General features: G+C 38.0%; 1 protein-coding gene across 3 annotated transcripts in view; it reads right to left on the reverse strand.

Moving 5' to 3' along the window:
• Positions 1–12,348, reverse strand: part of AGTPBP1 (ATP/GTP binding carboxypeptidase 1) — a 128,311-nt gene that overhangs the window by 64,839 nt on the left and 51,124 nt on the right. For all 3 annotated transcript variants that reach the window (XM_054032072.1, XM_054032070.1, XM_054032073.1), the window contains 7 exons: positions 11,252–11,345; positions 10,857–10,894; positions 9,175–9,383; positions 7,969–8,146; positions 6,817–6,914; positions 5,152–5,268; positions 924–1,636 (listed from right to left, as the gene is read on the reverse strand). In XM_054032072.1, coding sequence (XP_053888047.1) covers positions 924–1,636; positions 5,152–5,268; positions 6,817–6,914; positions 7,969–8,146; positions 9,175–9,383; positions 10,857–10,894; positions 11,252–11,345 — 1,447 coding nt within the window. The remainder of the gene's footprint in view (positions 1–923; positions 1,637–5,151; positions 5,269–6,816; positions 6,915–7,968; positions 8,147–9,174; positions 9,384–10,856; positions 10,895–11,251; positions 11,346–12,348) is intronic.

A 12,348-nucleotide genomic window follows, 5' to 3' on the forward strand; every position in this document is an offset into this window, starting at 1 on the left:
TTTCCCCTGAAGGTTTACTTTATACTAGGAGTAAAATTTTCAAAAGTACTTAATTCCCCACAGAAAATCAGTAGACTTAAGCTCCTAAGTCACTATGGCAGTTTTGTAAAATAAAGAAAATTCTCAGACTAAACTCAGGTTTACACACACCAGCCCTAGGCATAAATGCAAATATACATTCACCTGTTAAAAGGGAAAGTTGTGTGTTAATTGGTTAAGGCACCAAAATAAAATAAGTACTGGAACAGAGATGCCAATTTTATCTTTAATGTAAAGATTTCTCTAAGCACAAGATTACCCAGTAGTAGTATTCTGAGGAGAGTGTAAGATGCCTGAGATTCTGAAAGATCAGTGAAGGAGTGTAAAAGGGGATGGTGAAACTGACCATTCACATGTACACTGATTTATGTAATTGGGAGCTAAACTCTTCTTTCTTCCTTCTGCAAGAAAGAAGTGTCAAAAGAATTGACACTATGTAAGTTCACTGCTTTTTTTTGGCAAGCTCTAAATTCTTCTGGTTGTTAACACATTCCCTAATCCCAGGCTGAAATCCACAAATGTTAATTTTATAATTCACTGCTTAATTTTAGAAATTTAACGTTTACTGCTTGCACCTTCAGCTTATTTTCACATTAAGTTTTAAAGGCAGTATTTCTCATTTCAGAAAACCTTTTTTTGGTAGCTTAACATTCAGATAGCTTTAATTACAGAAAGTTACACCAAAAACTTCTTTCACAATAGAACTTCATTACTTTATTTACTAGTTTGTACCAACTTGTCACTTGCGTTCAGAATAATTTTTTTTTAAATGTTTTAGAGACAAGACTATAAACAAAGATGATAATTTTATACATTAAAACATGAATTTCTCATTTGTACTATTCTTGCAACAATTGCTCTTTCAAAGAAATATGTCAACTCACCTCTGCACACCATAAGGTCTTTCTAAGATAGGCTCCTTAAATGGAGGTGGAATGTGACCAAAGTAATCTGGGTAAGCCACTTCTGAATATTCAGGGACAGACTTTGTGTTTTTCACAATCTCAATATAAAGATCAGGGTCATGGAGTGGCAATATATCAGGCACCTCAAGCATCACTTGCTCCCCTGATGAATGCGAGCTGGAATCATCCTCTTCTTCAGGATCAACACCCGTGAAGCACAGCTTTCCCAGCTGGACAGATCGTCCCTCAAACAGAACACTTCCGCAAGATGAAACATGTTGGCAAGGTTTATTACAAGTGAGTGAGGTAAGGCTAGTTTTGCTTTCTTTCTTCATTACGCACCCTGTTTTGTAATACTGTTCATTTTTTGAAGTATTCTGCAAAGTGATCCTGTCTAAGCCTTTCACTATTTCATAGCTTAGGCACTGACATGACGAAAGCAGTTTCTTTTGATCACTTTGCTGCTGTAAGCTATTGTCTTTGTTGCGATCTTTCTTTGGCAGATCCAAAAAGGCTGGCCTTTTATTACACTCCTCTGCTTGCAAGTGATTGCTCTCTTTCACAGTAATTCCCTTGACTGAGTGATTTGGTTCTACAGACTGCTCCTCTCCTGCAGTAGGAACAACAATAGGTCCACCTAGATTTGCATCAGATGCAAAAGGCTTTGGTTCCTTGGAGACTAAGTCATAATCCTTTACAAAGAAAGAACATGATTAGGAAACAATTTTTCACATTTTAAAAGTTTGTTTGTATTTGCTTATAAAAAGACACTTATTACCACTAAAAATCATGGAAAAGAAAAAACAAGTATGTTTTGGAATAAGGTATTCAGGATAAACAATCCTAAAAAGTTTGCCGGTTAAGCTACAGAAACTTTGTAAAAGTTAACTTTTTCCAAATGAAAGATGCCATCACCTAAATGAGGCAATTCTTCAGTGACATCACCAAACTTTCAAGTAATTTTTTTTAAATTGTGTCATGAAATTAAAAAGTTGTGCAGCATTTAATCACATAGCATATACAATATTGCTGACATAAGGACTAGAAAGGTTCATCAACAACATCTTTGTCCTCCCATTAAAACAAAAACTTACTTGATCAATTTTTACCCATTTGCTTTCCAGTTTTTCCAACATTCAGATATTTAAACAAGAAATAAAATTCATTTCCCTCAAGTTTTGATTGTTTCCTAGCCCCTTCCCTCATGCAGATTTAGCAGTGTCCTGCTGTATGAAGTCTAAAGGATAATAATAGTTAGCTCTTATATGATGCTTTTCATCTTTAGATCACCAAATGCTTTACAAAAGGTGTGTAATCATCATTATCCCTATTTTAAAGCTGGGGACAATGAGGCAAAGAGATCAAGTAATTTGCCCAAGGTCACAGAGCAAGCCAACAGCAGAGCCAGGAAGAACATAGGTCTCCTGTCTGCCAAGCCAGTCAGTCAGTCAAAGCCCATAGGGAAACTGTACATCTTCCTCAAAACCCCAAGTAGTACTTTTGCCATAAGAAGTCAGACCAAAAATAGCTATGAGAAGTCATCTTTCTGCAGTAAGGTATTTACTGTTTCAAACATAAGTCTTTCATGTCATCAGATATGTGCATGCAAACAGTGGGAAAGTGCTGTGCTATTCATAGCTTCCAAGGCCTGAAGGGAGCACTGTGATCATCAAGTCTGACCTCCTATAGAACACAGGCCATAGAACTTCAAAAAGGACTTGTTTTGGGGAACTGGAGCATATTCTTGTAGAAAAAAAATCCAATCTTGATTTAGAAGAAGTTGCCAGTGACAGAGAATCCACCACAACTCTTGGTTACTTGTTCCAAATGATTAATTGGAACAGTTCCTGGTAAACACGTACACCCTATTTCCAGTCTGAAATTGTTTAGCTTCAACTTCCACCCATGGGATCTTGTTATACCTTTATCTGCCAGACTGAAGATCCCATTATCAAGTATTTGTCCCCTATGTAGGTATTCATAGAATCATAGAATATCAGGGTTGGAAGGAACCTCAGGAGATCATCTAGTCCAACCCCAGTTCCCTAAATGGCTCCTTCAAGGATTGAGCTCACAACCCTGGGTTTAGCAGGCCAATGCTCAAACCACTGAGTGATCCCTCCCCCCACTGAGCTATCCCTGAGGCTGATCAAGTCATCCCTTAACTTCTCTTTGTTAAACTGAATAGATTGAGCTTCTTGAATCTATCACATTTTCCAATTCCTTCATCATTCTCGTAGCTCTTCTCTGAACCCTCTCCAATTTATCAACATCTTTCCTGAATTGTGAGCACCTGAACTGGACATAGTATTCTAGCAGTGGTTTCACCAGTGCTATATTAAAAGGTAATATAACCTCTACTTCTACTGTTCATGCATCTAAGGATCACACTAGCCCTTTGGGCCACAGCACCGCACTGGGAGCTCATGTTCAGCTGATTATCCACTATGACTCCCCAAGTCTTTTTCAGAGTGAGTGATTCCCAGCTTACAGTTTCCCATCCTGTAAATAAGGCCTATATTCTTTGTTCCTTACATTTGGCCATATTAAAAACACATACTGTTTGCTTCCATGCAGCTTGCCAAACAATCCAGATTGCTCTATATCTGTGACCTGTCCTCTTCAATATTTACCACACCCCCAATTTGTGTGTCATCTGCAAACTTTCAGTGCTAATTTTGTATTTTCAACAGAACAACTTTATACCAGTTTAGAAATATCAAAGTTACTATTTGATTTTTTATAACACAGTAAATATTTTTTCTGATTAGTTACAGCAAGGTAGACACTGATTTATAATCTTAAAACAAAATTCTTATATTGCTAGTGTCACTAGGTAAGCTGAAAAAGTGATCATCATTAGCGACTAGCTCAGTAACATAATTAAGATGCAGGTACACGGTTAAAAATGACTTAAAATGGTATTCTAGAGTTGACAAACCATTGCTTCAATTACTCCATATCAACTCTGATTAGTTTACAAATAAAAATGTGTTGCTGATTATACAAATAGCTGATACTACAATAATAAAAGTTGTTGCGCATCACAAAATTACACACAAATGAGATGCTTGAAGTACTGTTCTATTCTGAAAAGTGATCATACAAAAAAAAAAAAAAAAAAAAAAAAAGGGACACGCTCTGACGTAACAGATCTTCTGTTATTTCAGAGCCCTCCCTACAATTGTGCCAAAAACAGTTTTTAGTGTTCTCTTATTAGCACAGCTACCATAGGAAGGAGAGAGTGACCTGTATCCTATTCTTTCGTGTGTATCAAAAGGATTGTTTACTAATATTTCAAATTAGTTACATCTGTGCAAAACCACTGGAGGTGATGGGTTTACAGAGGCGATGTGAAAAGTGACACAAAAGACAACTTTGAAACTATAGAGTTAAATATGGCATCCAGTTTGGCCTACAGATTTTTTTTTTATTATTATTATTATTATTATTATATGTGGTGTTGAACAAGAGAGGGGCAAAATTCAACCTGTGCTCCAAGTCAAGTTGATTTCAAAGGGCAAGAAGTAAGAAAATTACATTTTTATTTGTAAACCAAGTAAGTTTGTTCTGGAAGTTATTGAGACAAACATGGAATCCCATACCACCATTTTTACAATTATGCTTCAGAGGAGATCTACAGTTTACAAACATGCTAAAGTCACTTTCATTTAATGTCATGAACACCCGCCAATACTACCTGCTAAATCAATTGATTACTTGGAGCCTAAAGTCAATAGGGGGTCTTGTGACCATTGCCCTTTTAGCATAGCAATCATCATCCTAGCACTAAAAGCCAGCATTCATTGTTATTTAAAAGAATTAAAATGTAATCTACGGTAAAAGATAGATTCATTACCAAGTATACCCTGGTTTCACATGCTCATAGCATTCCATATGTGGACTCCATCTCGCCCCCACACACACTTTTCTCCCCTATCTCCAATCTAAGTGTGACACCATGAGCCTTTTTTTAAAATTACAAATGCAGACATGGGGTAGTTATGCTTGCTAAAAACATTATTCCCACACAATAACTTTAAAACAGCTGAACTTAGCTGTTTGGCATGCAAGCAAGATGTACTCCATTGATGACTATGATCAAGTTTGAAAAGGAGAGGTTGGAAGTTAGCAGAGTTATGAGCAGTTAAAAACAGAGCATTCAAGATATGCAGAACAACAATTCATTAAATCTAACATGCTTTACCTTGAAGTTATCTGAAAGTTCTGGGAAAAATTGTTCATACATTTTTAGTTCTTCTACGGGTCGTCCCAATTCTTGCCTTGGTTTCAGTTTATTAATATCAGTCTCTATATCGTCGTTCTGCAAGAGCAACAGAAAAAGTTAATTACACAAGTATTATAAATGAACTTCTCAGCTAAATTACAAAAAAAGAGCTTCAATCTAAAAACAGTTATATATTAAGAACTAATACTTTACATAAGCCAGACACTAGCATACCAATCTGATTTGTCTGCAGAAAACCTTGGACATCTCACCACATGTCACAAATTTTCCTGCCTGTATGCAACTGTATTACGCACAGATCTCGTAAAACATCCCAGTGTAATATATTTCTCAGATGAAATCATCCAAGATGAGTACAAAGTTATGCGGGCTGCGGATTGGGATAGAGATTGTGATGGGGGAACTAATGAGTTGAGAGCAGATGGGATATAAAATCATTTAACTGCTTACTCCCTTGCTTTAACAACTTGCATTAGTTTGGCTTATGGCCTACTCTGAAACACAAAAAAACCCACCACCACTTATCTCAAAGTTAAGTAAGGTTTTGATGTACATATTTCCCAGCTTTAATAAGCATGTTTCAACTCTGGTAGTTATTCACACGGACACTATCAGTATTGATGCATATTGTACCCTGTAAAACGACTCATGCAGAGCCCTGATACCTCAACATGCTCTTCCCTCTCCACCATCCTATTTCTTGTACTGGCCCTGAAGAATTGCATTTCTCCTGCATGTCCCACTGTATTGCCCCGTTGCAACCTAATGTAGCCCAGACTTCCCTCATGCTTCACTCCTACTGTTCCCTCTTTCCATTCCATAACACCCCTGCTCTTTACCACAACTTCACCTTCCTACAACATTTGGCTTTTAAACACTGATAATCAGTTTATCAGTATCCATTTTATGGATGTTAGGCAGAGGGGCTGCAAGAGAAAGGGCTCTGGATGAGATGACAGAGCAGCAGGATTGCATAAGAAATCCGAAAGGAGAGTCACATGGAGGTGGCGGTGGGAAAAGTGGGGCTTGATAGTGGAAGGCAGGAAACTTCACTCCGACAAAAAGCATGCATGTTTAATTTGAAAAAGGTCAAATGTGGCCCAGGGCCAAAGTTACTATCTGAAAGTATGTGCATGCATATGTACAGTTCGTGGGGATTGTGGTTGTTTAGGGAGGAATGCAAAAAGTGCAGACGGCAGAGCAATACTTCAGAGGGAACATTTAAAATGTTTCTGCTATAAACTGCATGTAAATTCAATTGCCCTCTGAAGAATCAGTGTGCCAACATCTGGATATATTAAATTACTGATGTGTGAAACAGATATTTTAGGTTTACCTATCCTAGGTAGGAATCGTGAATCTTAACTATAGAAGATCTTTTTTTCCTCAAGAGAACATAAGGGAAGAAGACACCTAACTTCCATTCATTTTCAATGGACTTTCAGCAACTATATCGATACCCATCTCCATTACGCCCCTTTGGAAATCCCAGCTGGACTCACTACTGATATTGCCTTAATACGTGAACACATAGTTATGGGTATGGCAAAAGTGAACTTTTGAAGTAATGAAAAATATATTAATGGTATAAATCTGGTCCCTTTGATTGGGTCTAGTACTAACCTTAAAAAGGTGGTCCTTGTCATCTTCATTTTCATTTTCAATCTCACTTTCTGTTTCGATGTCATCATTGTCATCACTTTCATCTACTACGTCATCCACTGTAATATAAAATGCTCTATAAGTAAGGCAGATGTAGGTTTTCTACAACATGTACATTCCAGAAAAAAAATGTAATATGTAAAACTTTTTCACTCACCAACTGAAATCTGTCAATACCACACAAATTAAACTTCAGTGAAACATGTGAACGCTAAATATTACCAGCTGTATCAGAAACAGAAGGCTCAGCTGGCAATACTGCAGAACCATTTATTACATTTCTGTCCAATAAGAACATTTAAACTGTTTTTCCACTTTTTAAAAAAAATATATATTCACATAGAAAATGTTCAACATATGCACTGAAGACACTTCGGACCAACTCCTCCGGACTGGGCCTTCTCTGCTCAGCATGCAACCACCTCTTCCAAACAGGGCTGGGGAATTTAAGTTGCCTTTCTGGACACTTTGCACTGCTAGATTTTGGACTGGATCTGGCTCCAGTAATATGAAGGAAAGGACTTAGTGTTTTTAATTTATTTCAATGGAAAAAAAGTTAAGGTAAGCACATTAAACTGTTTGCATGATACAATTCAGGGACACTGGGCTAAATTCACTGCTGATACGAGTGGGCATACTCCAGTGACTTCAGTGCATACGTATTCAGTTACATTATTGGTGAATTTGGCCTATTACGGATCACAGAAAATACTCTAAAAATTCAAATGGATTTTGTGCAGGAATTTTGCAGTTTTTTTGTAAAAGATCATTTAGGCACTCATTCTGTTGATGGGTTCCTTAATGAATGCAATATTAGTGCCTATTTGGACAGTTGGAAGAAAGTAAATTCAGCCCATAGCCACACACATGCAGACGAAATTGTTGTCAGCCTACCTGCACATATATAGTACAAGAGACAGAATTTCACACTCTGCTCCAAAACCAAAGACCTATCATTGAGCTGAAGGAGAATCTATATTAATTCACTCTTCCCAGTGAGCCCAAGCTCTAGAGGACTAGATAATGACAAACACACGTGCAAGTCTGATCCATCTAGCAGAGAAGTGTTAAATATATATACACAAAAGCCAACGTATTACAAACTGACCATACCTTCAGGAGGCAAACTGTACAGCTGAGCCACAGGACCACTAATAGGGATAACTGGTAGTTGGAAATGAAAAACACTTTTAATAGTTGGTAGTGGAAGACGGTTTTTAGGAAAACATTTTCTCATTATAAGACTTGATGTGTTGACTAGAGGATCAAGAGTTCTCACAGCAAGGCAATCCTGTTACAAAAAAGAAAGAATGAAAACAATGGAATGCAAACTACACAACTGTTTTTAGAAACATACAGCATTGCATTGTAGAGCATACAAAAGACTAGAATATTTTAGATTATACTGCCACTGAAAAACTCCAGTACAACATGAATTTAATATAAAAATAGTTATACTAAGTTTGAATAAATGGAATATATAAAAGAATCTTTGCCTACTCCATTTGACTGAAACCTGTAGATCCTCCTCCAACTCTGCTACACCTTTATCATTTAGAAGATTATTCTTTTTGGAGCTCAAAGTCTCTCAGTTGGTAGCCTAATTTACTGCCAAATAGTATAAAACATTTCCATCACATTGCATCTCTCCAGCTTTAGCCAAGCCAAAGAATGAGACCAAGCACAGAAGTTAAACTTCATTCTTGTAGCAGGGCAGAGCACTACCACTACACAGAACAGGACCTTGACAATGATGATGCACTACCGTAGTATATGAATTCTGCTTTGCATCTTAGGATGTAAAGCAGAAGACAGAGAGAGACCTTGAGCATTCAACTAGAAATGGAAAGCAATAAAAACCCCTATCAATTCACATAAGTGGTGGTGTACCAGCCTCGACATGTGTAATTCAGCACAGGAAATTTGTTAATGCCCTTCCCAATAGTAGTGGAGCAATGTACTAGAGGTTCTGTTGCATGAGAAACATTTCTTTTGTGGAGCAGGGTGTCAAAACTTTTAACCAATGAAGGTTTGGATTAGCTAAACATTTACAAGTGTTTTATATATGGTTATACACGGATGTAAAAAAAGCCAAATACACTTTTACCACGGAACAGTAGTTTACAATTTACACTGTAACAATTCAATGGTGAAAAGCAATTTAACTGTTTTGTACTTTTGATCTTAGAAGTTAGCATTTATTTTCTACAAGACAACTACTGTGAGTCATGACATCATTTATAAAAGCATACCCATAATAATAGCATACAGAAAAAAATCTTCATATGCAATCTTAGCAAAAAAAGAAATTAAACTCACTTGGGAAGTGTTGTAAAGAATTTTCATCCCATTGGCATCAATAAACGCTTTCCTTCCCAACTTGATATTTGTAACACTTTTAATACACTGTAAAATTCCTTTACGGATCAGCATGTGTCTATGTCGATTATCATGACGGTGCCAATCTACATAACTTGTTAAAAGCACATGGACATATCCTCTGTCTACCGCTCTCCTGGCATTCGTTTCTTAAGAAAGAAAAGAAATAAAAGATTGCTAAAGCATATAATAACCTAGCTCTTACCATACTTCCCATCTTTCCTACACACATCATCATTTAAGGTCTCCTGTTCTGAAAATACACATCTCAGCTTATTAATTCTCCATAAATCTCAGCTTTGACTTTGCATTTACACAGCAGCAGGCCAACATTATTCTGAGATAATATTTCCTTCCATTGGCATTCTCTTAGGGATGAATCCTAAAAACTACTTACTACTACTACAGTCCTGAGAGTCACAGAGGCAGGTTGTGTACTAATCTGATCAAACGTGAGGATAGCAAGTGCAGTACAAAATGGGGCAGAGACCTTATGCAAATGAGCTTCCAGTCAAACCCCTGAAGGTGTTCTCCATAAGCCCTGATCACCACTTAATGCCTACCCAATCTACTGAAGTTCTACGACTACCATAACTTGCATACAGTTCCTGTGAGGGAAGAGGATCATGACCCTTAACCAGCAGTGCAAGTAGGGCGGCACGGTCAGGAACACCGTACCAGCAAGATATTTATAGCTAGTACGGCATACCGAAAAGAGGAGCAGCAGAACGTGGGGCTGCTGAGTAGCCCCATGCCCGCAGTTCCTCCAGCACAGCTGTACCGTCCCCATACCTTCCACACAGGGTCTCCTCCATCTGTACAGCAGCCCCACCAGAGGACAGGGCTGGGGGCAGTACAGCCGCGCCGGAGGAGCTGCGGGCGTGGAGCCACCCAGTGGCCCTACGTTCTGCTCCTTTCACCACTGCGGTTCCAAAGGGTAAGGGGGCGAGGGGATCATGGGGAGGGGGACAGGGAGAGCGTGGGGGCCCCGGGCTGGGGAGGAGTCACGTGGAGGGTCACTTGAGGACATCACATACCCTCCACCCCCGTACTAGTAAGAAATGGATTCCACTTGCACCACTGCCCATAACATACTTGAAGAGTCAGTGGGGGTAGACTTTGTCGTCATCACGCTCCTCTCGGGCTCAGCTGCCATTGGAGAAGGATGGGCCCTGTCACTTCCCTACAGCTGCACGTTAGAGCTATCAGCAAAAGGACACGTACTCTAGACCCCAAGACCTATTTAGTGACAGCTTGACTATGACGGAGACTATATTGGTGCCACCCCCCAGCACCCTCACTGACACATGGCAATCAGGGCTGGGAGAAGAGGGTCATAGACTCTACTGTTGAGGGGCATGGTTGAGTAGCTGTAAAAAGGCTTCTTCCACTTCTCAGGATCCAAGTCAGTCTCTGCCTAAGTGAGGTAGTCTCTGTGCTGCATAACTGGATAAAGAGTTATTATGTATTATACATGTGGCAATAACTAACAGAACATATTAATGATGAATTTCAACTTAAATTCTACATTTTCTGGCTTCTCTTGGTTTCAGCCAGACTCTTAATATTATTTTAATCAAGTTTTTATATTTTAGTAAAAATAGTTTCTAGTAGTCACTTACTTGATTTTAGCAATGCAGCAAGTGTGTCTAAAGCAACCCTGTCAACATAAAAAGAGAAACAACAAATTAGTAAATTTAATCTACAACATGGTAAAGCCATACAAATTTTTTTTTTTTTTTTTTTATTTATTTTTTTTTTACACAGGTGACTGATATATGAGGAAGGGGTGCAAAGGTAGAAGGCAAATAACTACCATAAACACAAATTTTAAGATTTTGCTACATGGCTCTGGACAGGCCTTAATAGAATCTTGGGTTTGTTGTGGGTGGAAAGAGGTGTTCTCCCCTTGTCATTTAACTGACAGATACTAGGAAAGATTTGATTTTTCGTCAAAAAATAAGTTTGAAAAGCATCTTAAATTTTTGATTATAGTATGTTAAAAACTTTTACTCACTTCATAAGGCCAGTATTCTTTTTACTAAAAGGGCCAATGATCTTGAACATCAGTTCCACAACTCCATTTTTCCCCAAGGATACTGCATTTACAGCTGAAAGGAATAAAAATTAAAACAGATTTTGTGAAATAATGTAGTATGAAGATTAGAATAATCCTGAAAATATTGATTTGCTGAAATCAAAATCAAGCAGAGGGAATTTACAAGTTGAATTTAGATAATATGCATTATTGTGCTTAAACCATGAAACAAAAATGACAAAACAGCATCTTGTTAATTCTTATTTCACGAATCCACCATTCCACATTACTCCTCAGCAACCATTTAATAGGAGTGCTCTAGTGAAGTTTCATATTATTGTTTTTACAAACTATACTACTGAGCCTTTACTAATATGCTTTGAAGTTAACTATACTTGTTGAAAAAAGTGAAGATACTGCATCATAAAATGTTTCACTATGTTTTTTTCATTTACGGATTCTCAGAATTCAGGAATCTGCAATGAGTTTCCCAGTGAGTGCTAATTAGCAAGGGTCTACTGTAGCTGTACTATTGAAGTGTATCACAAAGATGGATAGCTGGTTGTGTGTCTGAATGGGCTCAGTAGGAAGTCTGGTATCAAGCACTGCACAGCCTATTATTTCAGAAAAGCAGGCACTTGCTAATGTGCCATTCACTTTAAAGAGGCAGCACAATCGTTGCAGGAAGGTGCAGGACTGTGAATATCACAGAAGGGAATGTACGTTAGTGTTGGCAGAAACCTGCTGTTGCACATGCACACTGACGTCTCTGCTGGTTTCTATTTCAGGTCAATAAGAACTAATGGAAATCATTATTTCCAATGTACGCTTTGTTTCCCCCTCCTTTATTAAGATGTACAGCAAGGAGGTTTTTCTCCCTTAGAATGTATATTTTGTCAAGAAGAGGACAGTTTCTAAAATTAACATAAGAAAATGTATCAAGCTCCGATGACTAGAGGGTGTCCTTCAGCATCAAGATGAAAAGGTACACTAGTCGCTCTCTAAAGTGAGTGCCTGCAGTATTATTTCTATTGCAGTACCATCTAGAGACTCCAATCAGGATTGGGATCCCACTG

The sequence above is a fragment of the Malaclemys terrapin genome, chromosome 6 (assembly GCF_027887155.1).
Source record: "Malaclemys terrapin pileata isolate rMalTer1 chromosome 6, rMalTer1.hap1, whole genome shotgun sequence".
In the NCBI taxonomy this organism is placed as follows: domain Eukaryota; kingdom Metazoa; phylum Chordata; order Testudines; family Emydidae; genus Malaclemys; species Malaclemys terrapin.